This window comes from Cucurbitaria berberidis (genome assembly GCF_010015615.1).
Source record: "Cucurbitaria berberidis CBS 394.84 unplaced genomic scaffold K460scaffold_2, whole genome shotgun sequence".
Lineage (NCBI taxonomy): Eukaryota > Fungi > Ascomycota > Dothideomycetes > Pleosporales > Cucurbitariaceae > Cucurbitaria > Cucurbitaria berberidis.
The window spans coordinates 1,897,581-1,916,172 of record NW_024468936.1 but is presented as its reverse complement, the minus strand read 5'-3'; the positions used below and the strand labels follow the sequence as shown (position 1 = coordinate 1,916,172).

Here is an 18,592-nt window from a genome sequence, read left to right as displayed (position 1 = left end):
ACGCACTGTATATATTCACTTCTCATGCGTTGAGTCCTACGTCTCGCTGTGCTTATTAGATCACAGGAGCGGCTCCTTTTTGTATAGGCCAAATCATTTTAGTTGGACTTCTCTGGGGTTTGTAGTAAAAGTCCAGCCTTCATGACGAAAGGGAATACTAGTTAATTAATGTAATTATCCAAACTTATCATCTTTGCTCCTGTTAGGATCAATTTCACATATCCCACAGCACACGAGAGTGTCGAGGCGAGTGTCTGTTCAAGGGGATGAGTGAGGGAATACAGTGCTTACGAAGACCTATGTAAGATATTAACGGCCGAATCTCGACTGTATACTCTGTAGTTCCTCCCACACCGCACTCGGCACACTTTCTCGCACCGTAGTAACAGGTACAGACGCAGAAGTCATCTTCGGCTCCACAATTGTAGTTGTTACAGCAGCCCGCATTCCCCGCGCTAACAAGGACGTTTGACCTCCATCTACTATGGTTGAAAGTGAAGAAGATTCAATCCGCGGTCCCGTCTCGCCTGAAGTGAGAAGAAGAGCAGGCGATTGAGTCAGCGGTGCGGGTGTAGTAGCAGCGCGTACAGCGGCAGTCTGCGCATCCTGGAAAGCATGTGTCCAGCCCTCCAGCAACGGATTATACAGCTTACCAGAGGCAGCAGCAATAGCATCCGACGGTGTAAACAGCGGTCTCGGATTCCACAGCACCGAATGATACACCCAAGCGACCGTACTCTGCAGCGACGAAGACGCATTCGGCTGGACCAAAGCCCACGAGGTGACCATACCAGACTGTCTGGCTACGCCGTACGCTGTATACGGCCAGTTGGGCGGAAGTTGGGCGAGATATTCGGTCGGGACGGGCATACCTGGGCTTAACGTGCTTTCCCACCACGACAGCGCGGCCCCTTCTCCCGAACCACTACCTCCCCCAGGCCTGGTAAACCCCACCGGCACAGTCGACGGCGAATTCATCCCCGGCGTTGGCATGAAGCGGTTCGCAAACGTCGTCACAGCGCTTAGCCTTGGCGGGATCACGCTGAAAGTCTTGGGTTGCGAGGCAGCCTTCATGAAAGCCAGGAGTCTGACAAGCAGATCGTAGAGGTTGGGGTGCGCTGTGTTGCAGAAGTCGTGGATTTTCCAGAGCGTGAGTTGGATCTCGCCTTTGGGATTGGTGGGCGACATGCCGCCGGCTTGGGCGAGGCATTGCATGCACTCTTGGACGGGCGAGGTTGATCCAGCAGTATTCTGTTGGGTTATGATGCTAGTCGGAGGTTAGAAAAGAGATGTAGAGTTTGAAGAAGGTAGAGGTTTACCTTTTGTATACTTCGTCATGGCCTGTGCAGAGGCAGCGCTGGTATTGAATGCTCTGGCCGTTCTGCTCATTTGGGTTTGCTATAATACCACTTTCCTCGTAGCATTCTTTAATGTCTACAAAAAAGGCCTGGCATGCATGTGTTGCCCAGCAGAAATCTGTAGCCGGGCTACTCCCTGGCGATGATGTTGTGGTCGGTTCTGGTAGCTCCGTGGCTCGCGATGTCGTCGATGTAGGAGCGGGTACTTGAGGATTACCTCCTGGACCTATTCCTGGCGCGGGAATCGACGATGGTGTAATGTCCTCTATAGCAGATGAAGAAGGTTGCGGGTGTCCAGGGATAGATACAGAAGTAGTCAACCGATCATCTCTCTCTCTAGCAGACGAAGTAGTAGTAGCCGTCGGTTGCGCAGAAGACTTTCCCGAGTTTCTGGTGGCCAAGGGCTCGTTCTGCCCGATTACTATACATGGTGCTATGCACAAAAGCAGGGTAAGTTGGATTTTCATCATGAACTTGTGAAGCCGTGTCCAATAGCGCGTTGCCTGTTAAAAGACGACCTAGGACTGTAGAGGCAAGAGCTTGACTGCTGATGTTTGATTGAGGCAAATAGGATTCGATGTCGCTGTATATTGTCAGCACGAATTTGCCATCCACTATCCAAGCCTGCGGTCAGCGATGGAGCACAGGGTGCAAGAACTTCCTGAACTCCAGTGAATCGTGCTCCTTCCCTTTCCGGTGTAGCAAATCTCTGAGCCGAAGCACCATATTCACGTCTTGTTCGTTTGCATGCTTCGTTCGTGCCTGCAAGTAGCTGCTAGTGCGCGTGTTCCACTTCAAAGCCCATCGCGCCTTCTGCCTCGAGCCCGTGAATGCCAGAAAACCACAAGAACGACAAGCACAGCGAGTAACCAACCGTGAAGCGTCTTGACCCGCATGTTCTTCCCCTCTTCACAATGCTTCCTGATGACATAGCCGCCACCATGAGGGATGACGGAAACGTGGCCCGGCTTACTTCTCCACAAAACCCCACATGCTGCAGAGGTGGCACGACTGGTTAATTTTGCTTTGCGCTCGCGGCATACGCGCGTGAGCTACCAAATACGTGTGTAATTTAAATATGTACGAGATATCCTGTGCTTAAAGATATTGCTGAGAGAAGGGGCCCATATAACTCGTCATCAGTCATCTGAGACAAGTAAGCGCCATGAAAAGACACTGCCAAAAGGCGAAATGGGTGAGGAGGATCGGTGAAACCCGAGAGAGTGTAAGGTGGCGGATCGAAGGAGCCACGATGGTATAGTGGCGGGGGATACTAAATAGATACAGAGAAGACGGACAAGCTGAAATGCAGAGATGATCGCTATGCGAAGTAGCCATAAGGAACTATGTGTTGAAGATAGAGAATAGGAGAAAGGATATAGAGAGAAGCTGTTCATGTGTGGTATCATCCTGGAAACCATGAACAGCCGACAAATGCAAATGAAAAACTGACAAGATAAGAAACGGAAACCAAGCGTGAGAGGCTAATTCTTGGATCAAAAGATCTCCAACCCCTCGAAATCCACACAGAGATTCCTGGTCCTAGTATTCTGTCCTCCACCGTGATTCCTCTCATACATACTCACGCCAAAGTTTGCGGGTCGACTCGCGTACACTCCTACGCGAACAGCTTTGTCTTCCACGCCCCAGAAGAACCACGTTACTTCTCTAAGCTTTTTCCAACCCACCGCTTCATCTTCGTACCACACCCATAGTGCGTATCCGATGCGCTCAATCTTGACGCGCAGATCGAGTCGACTTGCATGATGGGGTGGGAGCGCGCTTAGAGACCAGTCTGCGCCGTCAGAATTGGCGACGACGGACGTTGCGTGGCATGCGTTGTTGCAAAACTCGAGGCCAACTTTTACCCATTTAGATGCTGGGGCCGGAGCTACGTATGGGGGCGGGGGGCCGCGTTCTCTTTGGGGTCCGGAACTTGATTCTAACGCTGGACTTTGGGCTGGCGTATACTCGGGACTCTCGAGACTCGACGACTGAGAGAATGGCGGGCTTGGTGTTAGGAGGTCGTCGTCGTCGTCGTCCAAGGAGAGGTCCACAACATTCGGAGCCTCTGGGTGTGCTGTTGCCATCTGCCCTGGCGGTGCGCCCGCAAATATAACAAGTCCTCCCTGATCCCACTCCAGCTCCCAATCTGCGGATACGGCCACTTCAGCGGCTATAAACGGGCTGCGCAGCGCGGTAAAGAGGATGGGGGCCGTCGATGTATCTCGCGAAGGGGGCTTTCTCCAGAGGTCGGTATTTGGGGGCGCGGCCAGGGTAAACGACCCCATCCACTCTGGTACTACATCGTTCGGTATATTGAGTGGCGTGAAGGAGGAGCTCGCGGGCGGCATCTCCTCTAGTCGTGCAATCGCTGCGCTCGTAGTGCCGCAGTCGTCGTTTGTTGCCCTTTCCCAAGCTTCACAATCAGTCGCGTAGCTATATGTAGCAGATTTCCGTATCGCCGGCCAAGAGTCCCCGCGCAAGCTACCCAGTTGTGTTGTGTATATTGTTTAGCTTGGGGTTGTGCGACCTCGGAAGGTCATTCGCTTTGGCGTGAGCAGTTCGAGCAAGGATGCCACATGTAAGCTGACACGGACAAGATGTCAAATTACCCACACCAGATCTGCAGAAGGATCGTGAAGGGGCCGCGCAGATCCCGTTAAATCTGCCAGTCGTCAGCATGCTATGCGTGTGAACATATACGCCTGTAGCGCGCTGGCGCGCTGACGAGGCCCGTCTTTTCATGCCTCGGCGTATACGAGACTAGTACGCGTTCTGACACACTCATTCTACGTGCGGCTCTGCTGCTTACCTGAGTATTGGCGAGACTGGAGGAACGGGGTGGCCTGGAAAGCTGACCCGAGTTTGATGCGGCGGACAAAGCTATGGATGCTCGACGCTGTCGCAAGACAAAGAAAAGGAGCGAGCGGCAAAAGTAAATAGTCGGACTCGAACCTACGCTGACGCATCTGCACGATATAAATATTCGTCAGGGCAGGAACAGCAGTGCCATGCTTGGCCTCCTGTACGGTTGCGAGGACCAGTCCATTCGAGCTGAAATGCTGCCGCCACAGGACAGCAAACGGCAGCTATGGGTCGCCATCGCGGAACGGGGTTATCATGACCCTAGCATTGTGCCCTAGAGGCCTTGGGATGGCGAAAGAGTATTTGTCGAAAGCGACGATGTATGCCCAATGCGCCTAACAAGGTGGAGGGATAGCGGCACACAAAAAGAAGTGTACCTCGCTGCACACACCGCCCTGCCGCCGCTACGTGGACGCCTATTCCGAGCGTCGAAAAAGCCCCATGGTCTGGACTGACATCCTCGAGGAGAAAAAATGCAGGCAATGGTCGTTTCAAGTTGCATGCAGAGCGGGTTGCATCTGGTGCTGGCATTTCGGGATGTTGTGCGTCGGGGAGAAGTGTTCGTGGCCAGAATTATGTGCTGTCCATCAGTGCGACCAGAACATGTCATGCCGAGCAAGGCAAGGGGGGTGTGCTTCATCCTGCGTGAACTGTCGCTGTCATTGGAGGAGACTACTACGTAATCATCAAGATTTGCACGACTGTGGGCGCGTCCTCCGAAGTCTGCAAGGCCAACGGACGACACTATCAGAACACGTCTGCCGCGAACTGTGGGAACAACGTGTGAGGGCGCGGTAGTGGCTGACGGGACAGTTTCCTATTGACTACATGCAGTTTTCTCTTCTTATCCGAGACTTTGTGACAGTTGTACGTCGATCTCAGCAATTCTTATCGAAGGTGACCATCGTGCGTGGAGGAGATGGGCGCAACATGCAGCAGCTTTGCGGTCATTAAGCGCTAGCTTCATGCCGCATATTCTTGGACGGCTTACTTGTTAATCTATCCAGATCCTCCTCAGGTACCTACCTGTACGTGGTGTTCGAGCAGCTTCCCGTTGCGTTGTCATGATACAATCCTGGCATATTGCACTTGATATGCGGCAGATGTGGTGCTAGACAAACAGACGTGTTGATTTGGTATTGAGCTAGAAGAGAGTGTGCTGAACTCTAACCTAGTGGAACCAAGTGGGTACAGGATCTCTCCTCTACACGCTTCCAGCTCGGAATGGGACTTGGATGAGACAGCTTCTCTTTGCGGCAGCTAGTGGAGCTATAGACATTTCCTTTCCAGAAGTTAGCAACATGTGCTTCAAGAAGCAAACTTGATTCTTGGGTCAGATGTTCCATCGTTCGCCGCTGTGAAACTTTGAGTAAGCGCATATGCAAGATCCCGATAGGCTCGATCATCATCGGGCTTGCCGTCACTGGATAGTTCCTACGCTCATGCTAGAAGCGTACAGCGTCAGCACGCTCATTCCACTGATGGAGGCTGTGTCGGCTTCCACGGGGGCGACATCGCTTGTGGCCTCTTTGCCTGATAAACTTCTGCAGAATAAGTACAAATAGAACATCCGTAGCACATCCTCATGTAGAGCTACGCGCCTTGTGACGTAGACCCAAGGTATGGAGACCCGACAGGATCGAATGTTCATATCGAAACCAGATGGAATAGAGCGTTCGCCGTGAAATGCGAGATTAAGCATGTCGTTGGGATCTGTCGGAAGAGATGTAATGCAAGTCCAGTACTATGGTCATCGGGTACGTGCCTGCATTTCGATCTCGAGAGTCTTCGTTTACCCAGCGAAGCACTCGACGTTGCCGTCTACCTGTTGGGGTATCAGTGAGAGCGCATCCTTAGGTTTATTGATCTCAAACTTTTAGTTTAGGCAGTCCGCCCTCATCCAAGCTGTTCCTGAAGACTCTGCTACCTAGGCTTTCAATATTACCGTGTTGTGGGGTGTGTTCACCTGTTTGATGTTGTCCAACGTGCGAATGCAGCTACCCGCTTTGCTCGCACGAACGAGGGATCTGGAGTACCAGTCAATAGCAGAATCAGCACCAAAACATGTCGTAGTCAAGCTACGTGTCATGTACTCTACCTTGCGCATTTGAAGAGCTCAAGTGGATAAAAAATGTATAGGATAGGTATTCATGTCTTGAAAGAGCGAATGCTCACACCGATGTCGGGCTGTAGACGTGCACTGATCTGTGTAACGTGCCATCTGGCTAGCAAAGGATTTCCGAGGATTTCTGGAGTCTACCACGCGCAGCACGCGGTGGGACAGGAGATTAGACATCGTAAGGCCTTACTACACATGCTTCACATGGACTCGACCTACCCTGCCAGCTCTTCAAAATGACAACAAAGCGCCATCTCTGCCAACCGAGGTCAAAAACTAGCTTTGCGAAGTTTTCGAGTCATTATCTAGCCAGACGCTGCTCATCAGAGTGATAAGTTAGTCTGCGCTCGAGCCCTTCACCAGAGTCCGCTAACGTCACTAAATGGCCATCCAGCTGCTCGGGAAGGTGAGCTTGTTTCTCAAGCGTGTGCACTAGGAAAGTATTGCCATCTAGCCTGAGGTAGGGAGCCGCTTTGGAGAAATGAGAGGGGGCTAGATAGCGACTATCGAAGGCTGGTGTGAATATCTACCCAATTAATGAATGTATATTGTGTGAGGGGGCTGGAAGCGCAGCATGAGAAAATGCGGAGAAGAATGCGCGTACCCCGAAAGAACCGAAAATACTCCAAATTAATCGCCGACTGGGGGTGTCATTCAGAGCCCTGTCTAGTCTTGAGCAGAGCGGCTCGGAGCATGTGACGTTCGTCTGGCGACGATCATTTAGCTAGGAGTCAGATCTCCATGAAGCGAGAGTTTGTGGCCGCAAGCACAATGGAAAGATCCGCATCAACGTAACACACCAATGCGAGAGATAACGCACGATGCAACTCCACATCGATGATTACTGTGGATATCTGCGAGGTGGTGCATTGCCGTCACACCACGTTCTGTCGTCAGCCTTCATTGGACGCTCGTGAACAGGTGCGCGTCATAATAGCATTTCTTGCATGAACAGGAGATGATGAGGCGGCAACAGTCGCAATCAAGGAAAAGCCGTGAGGATGCAGGGCAGGCGTGCGAACCAGCTATGAAAAACTAAACACTTGGCACTGTGTTTGCGGTAAGGTTGACGGGTTAAGAAAGGTAGATGAGCGGAGCGATTGGGTGAGCGACACAATCTCGTGTTTCCACCGTTGAAAGCAATTGGTAGGGGCAAGTAGCAGAGTCAATATGCCCGAGCATCTCGACGCTTGCACGCCCAACAGACTCCATGAATCGGAGATTACTATAGCCACTTTTGAATCGCGTGGCCTGGTGCATGTGGCAAGCCTTCTGAGATGATGTTACTAAAATTCATCTTTTGAGAAAGTGATAAAATACACGTTTGAAGGTTTCGTAGGAGGTAGTGCCTGGTCACGAAGGCAACATTGCCGAGTAGAGTCATGAACGACTACCGAAAAGCTCCTAGTTTGAGATCTCCTAATCCAGTGTAGAAGAGATTGATTGCTTATGCAAGGTGAAGCGAGGATCTGGAGTAAGCGGCTTTAGTCTTGCCGAAAGCCGATGCAACCGCTCCCAAATATCTGGATATTTGAATATGTAGTGCACTCTATTGTGATCTTGCGGTGGTCCCGACTAGAGAGAGCAAAATCATGTGTGTGCTTGGGTTATCAGGCCTTGGAAAAGAGATTGCCCGGGTGGCAAAGCAGGCTATATGCAGTCCAGGTATACGCAATTGCTGTTTATGACTGCATAGGTATCCAGTCAAATTTAGGCTTTGATGCGAGGAAAGAAACCTAGTGCAGGAAATAATTTCAAGATGTTGCGTATCTGGTGCCAAAGTCCCAGCTAAAAAGTAGTTTCAGCAGCGAACATGGTCGGCGACTGTACCTTTCGTTCCTTGATATTTGACCAGGTGCTATGAGATTACTTTTTTGCGATACACACTTATGCGTCGCGGTAATGCGGTCGATGAAGCGCAGAGGTAGAGCCCTTCTTCTGCTAAGAGGTCGTCGAATGATGTTTCTGGACGATACTTCAAGAGGTGCAAATTAGAATTGAAATGTGGGCCCTTGCTTGGGCGGACAGCTTTCTCATACGAATCCCAGGTTTGCAATTCGATGATGAGATAGCCGTCCGGTTTCAAGGATGACGAGCATTTGTGGAAAAAGATGCGCAGACCCTGGTCGAGATGCTCGAGATGGATCCACTTGATGACCGACAAAGCTAGGATTACGTCGTAGGGACCTGAGATGCTTTGGTTGGTGGCTACGACCCAGTCGGCAGAGAAGAACTTGACACGGGGCCAGTTGGAAAGGGCAGACGCAGAAGATGAGCTTCGGGAAGCTTCGCTCTCCGGCTCAATGCGGTAGCCATGCGTGAGGACAGCCGACATGGGGAAATAGTCGACTACATGTTCCGAGTCATTTGTAGGAGGTCGGAGGCGGGAAGCCCGCAGTGCTAGGAGCTTCTCTGCTTGTGCAGCTAGCTTTGGGTCAATGTCGACACCGTGGACGGCAGCGGCATGGAAGTCGAAGGCTGTGGAGGCATCAATATCAGCGCGAGGGAGTAATAGTCGGTTGCAGGGATAGCCGGGGGGTGCTTGGACTTACCCAGTTGGCATGATACGCTTCCTGCATTACAGCCGATGTCCAAACAGGACTTGGCGGCGAAAAGGCCTGGGATCAGGGCCGCAAGTAGATTTAGGCGGGGGTCAAGAACGTGTGTGGCAGAGCCAGGTAGTTTTGAGGGGCCACTATAGTCTGGGAGCGCACAGGTCAGCAGAGGCAAACCGAGGCAGCACTGGGCGGGCGTTGTCGGCTCCAAGAAGTAATAAATGAGGCCACTTTTGAGCGTCGACGTACGTACCGGTGTAGTTGCCCCAATTCGTCGCCATGGCTGCCACAAACGGAGGCGGGTTGGAGTAGGAGTGTAGATCGCTATCAGGGTAGGTGCTTTGGTGGGCCTGTCAGGAGTTGCGGAGGAGGGAGCGGGTGGGCGAGGGGCGAGGTGATTCATGCGTCGCGTCGACAGCAGCGGGCGGCGGTGGTTGTCTGGGAACGGAAGCGGGATGGGGTGGGATTGGAATTAGGATGTGGATTGGGATGTGGATTGGGATGGGGGACGGGGCGGTGAGAGAGGGTGAAGGTGAATCAATGGTGGCTCGCGTAAACCCTGGAAACGGCAGGTGCTCTCTCGCTCGACCAGCCAGCAGCAGGTGGTTAGTGGCAACCACACCCAATTTCAACGACCGCCCCCAGAGATGCAGCGTTATTGAAAAGGATACGACCAGCAGCAGGCAGGTCAGCGTCGTGGGAATGCAACGGTTCCCAGGTCGTACGCGGTGGGAGCGAGCCAGTCCAAGGTGCTGCGTACCTGCGCCGTATCCGCCTCGAACTTACCGTCGGGGGGTCAGTGAGTGGTGAGGTACCTGGGCCAGGTGCCCAAAGTGACGACTGAATTCAATAGAGGGCTGCACTAGCGCATTGGATTAAGGCGACCGCTGCTAGCTAGTAGGGTTGCAAGTGTAACGCTGCTCTTTTTCAGACTTGGTTCATCAGTCAGGGCAATGCAATCAAGGTCCTACCATGGCACTACTGTCCGGCTGCTAAACGACGCACAGAGGTGTACTACCGTAGGTTGCACAGGGCGTTGGAAGAGAGAGAGAGAGAGAGAGAGCGCAAAGACTAGCTGTCGTCGCTATTATTGCAACTGCCGCCAATATATCACGTCGAGAGGCCCCATGACGGCGGGCTCATATCAGTTCCATGGGCGCGGGGAGGCCTGCCTTGTAGGGTCGATGGCTGTGTGGATGGAGTGGATTATGTGGGCTTTGTGCAAGCGATGTGTCTCTTGGTCGTCGACGGCCACAGGACAGACAAGCGCACGCCACAGACGAGCCCTGGCGGCTTGGTCCGTCGAGGGTGAGTCCGGCATCCAGGTGTGGAAAAGGCATGTATCATGTCATTGATTGATGGTGCATGAGACGCTTCTGCGCGTCGTGCAGACCAGGACCAAAACCCCGGAAACGGGCAGCCTCTTGACTAGGTTCGTCACTTGATGCCGAGGATGCACGTAGAGCATGGACAAAAGCTGTCGCGGGAGAACAAGCCATGATCGCTTTTTAGCCGCTCCAGCTTGCCTCTTCATTGGCACAGAGATGGCGGTTTGACAGATCAAAGCCCGTCCAGGACCGCGCCATCCCATCCCACCCACCCACCCATCCACACATACACACACATACGACCGAATAAGCTCCTGCCTGCCGCCCTCGCAGCTTCGCAATGCTACCTCCGCCTGACGCTGCCCGTCGACCGAGTTACGTGGTAATCTGGCTCATTGCTCCATAGTGGTTGCGGCCGGGTTACCGTGTGCGACCCCCTGGTCCGTCTTGATTCGAAACACACCTGGCCTGCGAAACCCACGACCGTTGTTTGTCTCTCTCGTTTTATCCGCTCGTGAGCCTATTCGGCGACGCCCCAACCAAAAACACACCAAAGCCAGCGTGCACCCGGCAGCGAGCTAGAGACAGCCTCCCTCGCCCGTTGGACCACGAGAGGACTGCTTCGCAGCAATCAAAGCTGGCAAAAACGCCGCTTCTGCATGCGCGACCAGCGCCGCCCCGTGAAAAAGAGAGTGGATGCTGCTGCTGCTACTGCTGCTGCAACGCATTGCAGCGACTAGCCCCCAGTATCATCCCGGTATCCTCAATGCCTTTGCCCCATCCATCCAGAGACCTACCTACCTACTTACTTACTTACTTACTTACCTACCTACCTACCTACCTACCACCTACTAAGCTCCCCCCCTCCACACGCTTCAGCTCACCACGCTGCGCATCTCCCCCCCGCTTCACATTCACCGACTTGCCGCCAGCCCGTCATATAGTACATGGTAGAATCTAGATTGTGTGTGGGCCATCATCACCTGTCCGCCAAGCATTCGCATCCACGCAGACTTATCCCACCTCCTGGTCCTATTTTATGCTCCGACCCGGCTCCTCTCAACGGTTGGCGTGAGGCTTGCTAGGTAGGTAAAACAAAACAGGGTACCGCGGGCCCCACCCCCGTCCGCGTCCTCCTGCTGTTCCAGGTCGTAGGTGTCTGAGCGCCTCCGCCTAACGTCGACGTTGCTGGATTGAAGCATCCGACGGCGATCTGGCGGTTGGCGATCCAGATACGTGCAGGGTCGCCTACAAGGGCACGTTGAACTATAAACCTCTTCCGCCGCCACACTCTAGGCAGTGTCCACATTCCTGACCTTCTGTCCGACACTGCGCTTACTCCCTGGCCCCGCCTCCCATTCGAATAGAGCCTCCGACCTGAACACAAGTCGTGTGCCCAATGCGGCTTCGTGCATCGTGTCCTGGTCCGGGCAAATAATAATACACGCATGTCCCAACCACCTCCACCTCCTCCACCACCGTCGCTCCCTTTGTCAACCATCTCCCGCCCAGCTTCAGATATGACAGAAACTCAGAAGCTTCCCGTCTTCTCCCCGCCTGCCTTCCTCGACTATCGCAGACTCCCCCCACCGGTGCAGCTCAAACCGTTGGAAATCCCGCCAGACGCTGTACCACCACCGCCACCACCACCACCACTACCAACACGGCCAGACCACCAATTCCGCTCACCTGTGAACCACCTACCCTCGATCCATTCAGGACTGCCACCCCGACACGACCATTTCCCACCCAGACCAGCACCCGCCGTCGACAAGTTACTACAGCACCCTACTAATCCATACACCCCGCCTCGATCAGACCCGCCTTATTCCCCGCAGCAATATGGCCCTTCCATCTCACCGCGTTCCGAGTTTGACAGCAGAGGACCGCGCAGGCTGACCGAACAACGCTATCCCTACGACGAACCGAGACCAGTTCAACATTATCAACATCATGAGATGCCCTATTCGTCCCTTGCGTCACCAGTAGAGCCCTCGCAGCAAAGAGCGTACGCCCCACTTCCCTCACCTGGCTACACGCCAAGCTATGCGTCAAGCAGCACTCCATTCCGAGGCTCGGTTGGCTCCCATGCACATTCACAACGAGGCTCCATAGCAGCCCCATTGGGGTCGGTGGCGTACCCCGAACCGCCTGCGGCTGTTGCTCCACCTCGGAAACAAAGTCGCGCGATTCCACTACCAGGGTCAATACCACAACCTGTGTACAATGAACAAATGTAAGCATACCTCACACCCTGCATGAGGAAATCGAATCCCCACTGATGCCTTGCAGGAACCTAAATTACGAGCTCCGCGTGCGACAACAACCCATCGCAGCACGGGCATGTGGGTTTGGAGAACGCGACCGAAGGGTCATCGACCCTCCACCAATCATCCAACTGTTGGTGACGGATCCGAAGACGGGTGCCGCAGAACAGGAAGAGCTGCGTTACTCGCTCAACGTGGTCCATTGCACTCTCTGGAATGCCGAGGGAACCAATGAGGAAACGGCACTCATACAGCCGGATCGACGAACCACGCGAAGATTGATGGGTCAGTTGGTGGCTTCGCCGTCCGTCGCAAAGGATGAGCATGACGTCGAGGGCTGCTTCTTCTGCTTCCCGGACCTTTCATGTCGTACCCACGGCCGATATCGACTCCGGTTCGTGCTGATGCGTATCGATCCCATGAATTTGCACGTGGGAGGATACTCACCAATCCTTACAGAAGTGCTGAGCGACGTCTTTACTGTCTACACAGCAAAGGACTTCCCCGGCATGCGGCCAAGCAGTGCCCTCACTCGTGCGTTGAAGTTGCAGGGCTGCAACATCCAGGTGAAGAAGGGGAATGAAAAAGCGCTGGCTCGCAAACGGCTGACTGCGAGCCAAGAGCACGACAACACAGAGGACGAGGAAATGAAAAGACGGCGCAGGGACTAACCCAACCATTTATATGAACGAGACATTCGACTTTCATAAGCATCATCTCCAAACAGCGGGCGGGCGGCGTGATTGATATACGGTTATCTGGAGCATCTTCCGCAGATATCGATTTGCATCTTGACGACATTACGAACGACGTACATTTCTGTTTCCATGGCTGGCGGCTCGGGGTTGCCTTTCACAGCGTTCGCGCAAAATTTGTGCGCGATCCACGCAGAGCATTCAGACGCCGCGCGGTGGTGGCCATGGTGTAGCGCATTTGAAGTTTAGCTGAAGCATGAACGCACGATACCAATTGATAGCTTATACTCTGCAGATAATAGAGAACAATTGTATGCAATGCCTATGAAATTGAAACGTGAGGTGAGGTTAAGATTCAATGGAAGGATGACGGTCGCAGCCTTGAAGAGGCGCTAGCTTCGGCCCAGTACCATAGGGCGCGCGCACTTGCAGCCCCCACTATGGGTCACTGCGCTACCACTGATTTTCTTTCACGCGCCGCAAAACTCGAGACCTTCTCTCCTTCCCTTCCCCAATCCGCACACCGGGCACAGAAAGCAATCATGAAATACGTGCTCGTGTCTGGAGGTGTTATCAGCGGCGTGGGGAAGGTGAGCTGCCGTAGCCGTGCCCTTGTTGATCCCAGACTAATCCGCCACAGGGTATTATAGGTAAGGTCGAGTCTTCGAGCACAATGGCCTCTTTTCCTGCGAGGAACGCCAATTCGAATTGAAAAAGAGTTCACATGGGCTCAGGAATGCCGTGCCACGTCTCTCGGCTTAGGGCCTCCTGAGTTCGAGTGGGCGTTTCCTCGCAGGAATAGAAAACTTCGTCCAGAGCGTGCCTAAAGCTGACCTCACGCGTCATAGCCTCCTCCACCGGCTTGCTGCTCAAGACAATTGGCCTCAAGATAAGTGCTGCGGATCGGCACGCTTCATAGCGTATACTGACCGTCCAGCACGTCTCGTCGATCAAGGTCGACCCATACCTCAATGTAGACGCAGGGACTATGAACCCGAAGGAGTATGCCAACAACTTGCAACCTGACCATGACAGGCCACTGATCACCTCACAGGCACGGCGAAGTATTCGTTCTCTCCGACGGCGGCGAAGTCGACCTCGATCTCGGCAACTACGAGCGCTACCTCAATATTACCCTCACGCGGGACAACAACATTACCACGGGCAAGATTTATCAGCACGTCATCGAGCGCGAGCGCAAGGGCGACTACCTGGGTAAAACCGTGCAGGTCGTCCCACACATTACCGACGCGATTCAGGACTGGATCGAGAAGGTCGCGCGGATACCCGTCGATGACTCGGGCGAGGAGCCTGATGTCTGCATAATTGAGCTGGGAGGGACCGTTGGCGATATCGAGAGCATGCCCTTTATTGAGGCTATGAGCCAGCTGAGGAGACGGGCGGGCAAGAACAACTTCATGCAGATTCACGTCTCGTATGTGCCCGTCATTCATGGGGAGCAGAAAACAAAGCCGACGCAGCAGGCTATCAAGGCTGTGCGGAGCAATGGTCTCATTCCGGATTTGGTATGTTTCCTATTTCCACAATGGGTTCCTCTGCTCTATTGAGGTCGCTCGGATTTGGTCGGGGACAGAGGCAACCTCTAGGCCTGATCGAAATAGCTAACATGTCCAGATTGCCTGCCGCTGCGAGCGCGAACTAGAAGTCTCCGCCATCGAAAAGATTGCCCACTTCTGCCAGGTCGACACTGAACAGGTTCTGGTTGTCAAAGACATGCCATCCATCTACCAGGTGCCTATGCTCCTCGAACAGCAGAAGCTGATTCCCATGGTCCGCGAATTCCTCGCTCTGGATAAAGTCACCATCTCTTCTACAATGGTTCAAAAGGGGACTCGCACCTGGACACAATGGCAATCGCTTACAGGCCACGATACCCGTTACTTCGACTCGGTTACAATCGCGCTTGTCGGGAAATACGTCGAGCTTCAGGATTCATATCTCTCAGTCATCAAGTCCTTGGAGCACGCGACGATGCGGTGTCGAAAGAAGTTGGATATCCGCTGGGTCGACTCAGACCATCTAGAACCCAAGTGTCAAACCACAGATCCCGCCAAGTATCACAACGCCTGGCACGAAGTCGTCAAAGCTTCCGGTATCCTCGTCCCCGGTGGATTTGGCCAGCGTGCAACAGAAGGCATGATCGCAGCCGCAACGTGGGCCCGCGAGCACAAGAAGCCCTACCTAGGTATCTGCCTAGGCATGCAAATCGCAGTCATCGAGTATGCCCGCAATGTCTGCGGCATCAAGGGTGCAACCTCGGAGGAATTCAACGGCGACGCGGCAGACAAGCTCATCATGTTCATGCCTGAAGTCGATAAGACGACCATGGGCGCGTCCATGCGTCTTGGCCTGCGTCCAACGCTGTTCCAGCCTGGAAGTGAGTGGTCTAAACTCCGCGCTCTGTACGCAGGCAAGGACGAGATCCTGGAGCGACATCGCCACCGCTACGAAGTTAACCCCGAGTACATCGAGACGCTCGAAAAGGGCGGCTTGAGCTTCGTCGGCAAGGATGACGCTGGCGTCAGAATGGAAGTCGTTGAGATCAAAGACCATCCCTGGTTCGTCGGCGTGCAATTCCACCCAGAGTACCTGTCCAGGGTCCTGGATCCCAGCCGTCCGTATCTCGGTTTCGTGGCTGCGAGCGCGGGTATGCTCGAAGAGATCACGCGTGCCTACCAGGACGGTGCTGCGAATGGTCTTGCGGCTGAAGGCATTGCCAACGGCGTTGGAGGTTTAAAGATCAACGGCGAAGCCAGCTTTTGAAGCTTGTTAAAAAGGGGTTGAAAAACATTTGGTGCACGATTGGGGAAAACATACATTATGACAAGAATCCTGCAATCCATGGGGAGGATTCGGAGTTGGTTGGGTTGGGGACTTTGGTCTGAATTTGGTAGTTGTTTACGAAAGAAGCCCTTTACCGGCATAGAGACGTTGGCATGTGCATATGATACCTATAAAATCATCGAATAGACTCGTATCAATAAACGAAGATAGAGAAGCTCTCGCACTTTTTCTGCCCTCGAGAGTGAATTGTCCTCTCTGCTATGGTGGGCCGCTGATGAAGAGCCTTTTACACTGTATTCAACAGCACAGTGGTGCAAAATGTTCGCTTCAGATCATATGCGTAAGTAAAGCATAATTTCGTTCCATTGATATACCTCTTCCTATCCTTGTTCCCACGATTTAATCCGTGCACCTTCCAACACATTCGTCCGTTTTCATTCCTTTTTTACCGCCTCCGACTTCCCCAAACTTTGACAAACTCAATCTTCTCCTCGACGCCTAGACCAACCCTCTTCACCCTGCCCAGCCTGGCTAGATCCTCGCCAACCCTATCCAGTACCTTTTGCTCGTCGGCGCTCACTCCATCACCATCACCGACATCAACGGCCATCAGACCATCGTGTCCGTCATTGCCATTTACTCCGTTCCGGAAGTCCGGGTGATCGAAGATGTTGGTATCGTAGCCCGACCCCGAAGCTCTCGCTGAGGAAGTCTGTTTGGAAGGCGAGTCTTGACTCGTGCTGTTGTAGATACGCGTAGCGATGCGGACGCGCATTTGGTGCGTCGGTTTCGACAGGAGGCGCCAGAGCCAGCTAAAGTAGCCGCCCGGGACAGGCGTCGTGATGTCCTGTGGAGTGTATCTCAAGTTGACGGGATATATCTTCGTGTTTCCGCCCGCTGATAGCAGGCTGGGAGCCAGAGGGAGAATGCCGCGGCCATTTGTTGTCGTCGTCTCGGGGAACACGCAGATTATTTTGTGTGGGTTCTCTGTCGTGAGGTGCTGCAGCGCGACGAGTTTGGCGGAGGACGGTGGGGAGCGCTTTGGGGCTGAGAAAGCGAGCAGAATGGCGCGGAAGAGGGATATGCGTTCCACTCTACGGGTATTGGGGTATGAGCGTGTGAAGATTGGCTGGAAGATACCGGCGAGGTAGAGAGGGTCAAGCGGCGACGTGAACGAGCTCGCAATGATCGTGCCGGCTTTGGGCAGGTTGTCTCTTGCCGAGTGTAGCTGTCTGGACATTTATATTAGCCCTTAATTGTGCCCACATCTTCACTCAATACGTGGGAATGGAGAAGAGAAAGAAGAAATTGGCATACCCTCTCTTCACACCGTCAACCTGCAAATCCACCCACCACACCCCCGGAATGCCCAGCATCAACCACAGCACACCGTACTTCACCGCCGACCCCATGGGTATCCATTCCAGTATACAGAAGTAGAAAAACGAGATCGAGACCACAAACGGCAGCCGGAAGACGAACAGGAAAGCGTGGAAGGGCGCCCAAATAACGCTTGACGGCGGGGCAGGAACAGGCAGGAAAGGCGCTATCGCTGTGCCTGTGTTGTATGCAGCAGTCAGCCTCTGAATCTCCAGAACCTACTCCCAACCGTGAACGCCTACACACCTTTATCGCGGAACTGGCTGTATTTCTCCATAACGAAGGTTCCTGTCGCTGCGTGAGTCCAAGGCCGTTGTGTCACCGGGCCATGCAGACAGAAAGCTACAAGACTTTGCGCAGCCGGGCGTAGTATAGTTTGAGAGAAAAGAGAGAAAAACAAGCTGTGAGGTCAGAAGCAGCAATAGCGTAGCAGACTTCCTGATGTCGACAGGTGCAGGTCGTGGCAACCCGACGTAATCCAATCCGGCTTTGTCGTGTGTCGCTTTTGGCGGGATGGAAGGTGAGTGGTTGTGCGAGTCATGCATACGGAATTTCAATAGATCGCATGTGAATGCCAAGATTTCTGTCAATGCTGCAAGGCGGACGTCATGGCACATGTCATGGTACTGGGGGAAACTAGATATAGCGCAGTGGGTTTACGACATCTGAACTAGAGGTGCTGTATTACTGGACTTGAATTGATTTTATATTGTTGTTCTAGGCATAGTTTGGACGAAGCAAGTATAGAGTAACCTTAAAATAAGCCTCAGCTATCTTCATCAGCGCAAGAGATTGTAGGAAGCCAATCTGATATGTATTCGTATGTCCTATCTTCCAACTAAGCTTACCACTATCAACAAGTCTCAAACACATCCCCACACACAGCCTCTTCACTAAATCCCCACTAATCCCGGAAAAGAATATCCCACAGAACAGAACGAAATTACATGTGAAGGGGGGAGGTGGAGCAAAGGACGCGTCCAGTGCGGCCATGAGAATAGACGATGCTAATGTACCCGCCAGCAATGCTATAGCAAGAAAGAAGAAGGAAAAATTGGGCTATACAAAGGAAAAATGACATTGATAGTAAAACTTCAGCTCTGGCGATGCCGAACTAGGGGAATGGGGGATATGGGGGTATGTATGTGCCAATATTACAACTCTTTCTGACTTTCTTTTCTGCGGCCAATAGACCAAAAAAACGAGACCCGTCAACC

At 53.1% G+C, this 18,592-nt stretch overlaps 8 protein-coding genes across 8 annotated transcripts; 3 read left to right on the top strand and 5 right to left on the bottom strand.

Moving 5' to 3' along the window:
- Positions 1-135: 135 nt before the first annotated feature.
- On the bottom strand, positions 136-1,416 carry K460DRAFT_61313 (uncharacterized protein). The gene has a single exon (XM_040938564.1). The coding sequence runs from the start codon at positions 1,213-1,215 to the stop codon at positions 310-312; it is 906 nt and encodes a 301-aa protein (XP_040790157.1). The 5' UTR covers positions 1,216-1,416; the 3' UTR covers positions 136-309.
- On the top strand, positions 1,323-1,622 carry K460DRAFT_363661 (uncharacterized protein). Its single transcript, XM_040932860.1, has one exon. The coding sequence runs from the start codon at positions 1,337-1,339 to the stop codon at positions 1,502-1,504; it is 168 nt and encodes a 55-aa protein (XP_040790156.1). The 5' UTR covers positions 1,323-1,336; the 3' UTR covers positions 1,505-1,622.
- A 1,232-nt stretch (positions 1,623-2,854) lies between these two features.
- On the bottom strand, positions 2,855-3,712 carry K460DRAFT_374628 (uncharacterized protein; the record flags this gene model as incomplete). Its single annotated transcript, XM_040934688.1, has 1 exon — positions 2,855-3,712. One exon carries the CDS (start codon positions 3,710-3,712, stop codon positions 2,855-2,857), a length of 858 nt encoding a protein of 285 aa, XP_040790155.1.
- Positions 3,713-3,838: 126 nt separating this feature from the next.
- On the bottom strand, positions 3,839-4,415 carry K460DRAFT_61268 (uncharacterized protein). The gene is made up of 2 exons (XM_040938563.1): positions 4,174-4,415; positions 3,839-4,026 (listed from the first exon to the last, which is right to left on the bottom strand). The coding sequence occupies exons 1-2, from the start codon at positions 4,328-4,330 to the stop codon at positions 3,965-3,967; spliced, it is 219 nt and encodes a 72-aa protein (XP_040790154.1). The 5' UTR covers positions 4,331-4,415; the 3' UTR covers positions 3,839-3,964.
- A 3,788-nt stretch (positions 4,416-8,203) lies between these two features.
- K460DRAFT_374627 (S-adenosyl-L-methionine-dependent methyltransferase) lies at positions 8,204-9,181 on the bottom strand (the record flags this gene model as incomplete). Its single annotated transcript, XM_040934687.1, has 3 exons — positions 8,204-8,823; positions 8,898-9,047; positions 9,154-9,181. 3 exons carry the CDS (start codon positions 9,179-9,181, stop codon positions 8,204-8,206), a joined length of 798 nt encoding a protein of 265 aa, XP_040790153.1.
- Positions 9,182-11,676: 2,495 nt separating this feature from the next.
- K460DRAFT_279211 (uncharacterized protein) lies at positions 11,677-13,166 on the top strand (the record flags this gene model as incomplete). The annotated part of the gene is made up of 2 exons (XM_040928317.1): positions 11,677-12,464; positions 12,521-13,166. 2 exons carry the CDS (start codon positions 11,677-11,679, stop codon positions 13,164-13,166), a joined length of 1,434 nt encoding a protein of 477 aa, XP_040790152.1.
- Positions 13,167-13,715: 549 nt separating this feature from the next.
- Positions 13,716-16,212, top strand: K460DRAFT_363654 (CTP synthase-like protein). The gene is made up of 6 exons (XM_040932859.1): positions 13,716-13,780; positions 13,831-13,840; positions 14,039-14,079; positions 14,131-14,192; positions 14,245-14,716; positions 14,826-16,212. Exons 1-6 carry the CDS (start codon positions 13,733-13,735, stop codon positions 15,972-15,974), a joined length of 1,782 nt encoding a protein of 593 aa, XP_040790151.1. The 5' UTR covers positions 13,716-13,732; the 3' UTR covers positions 15,975-16,212.
- On the bottom strand, positions 16,213-17,887 carry K460DRAFT_306947 (uncharacterized protein). The gene is made up of 3 exons (XM_040930048.1): positions 17,622-17,887; positions 17,313-17,553; positions 16,213-17,227 (listed from the first exon to the last, which is right to left on the bottom strand). The coding sequence occupies exons 1-3, from the start codon at positions 17,650-17,652 to the stop codon at positions 16,441-16,443; spliced, it is 1,059 nt and encodes a 352-aa protein (XP_040790150.1). The 5' UTR covers positions 17,653-17,887; the 3' UTR covers positions 16,213-16,440.
- Between the last annotated feature and the right edge of the window lie 705 nt (positions 17,888-18,592).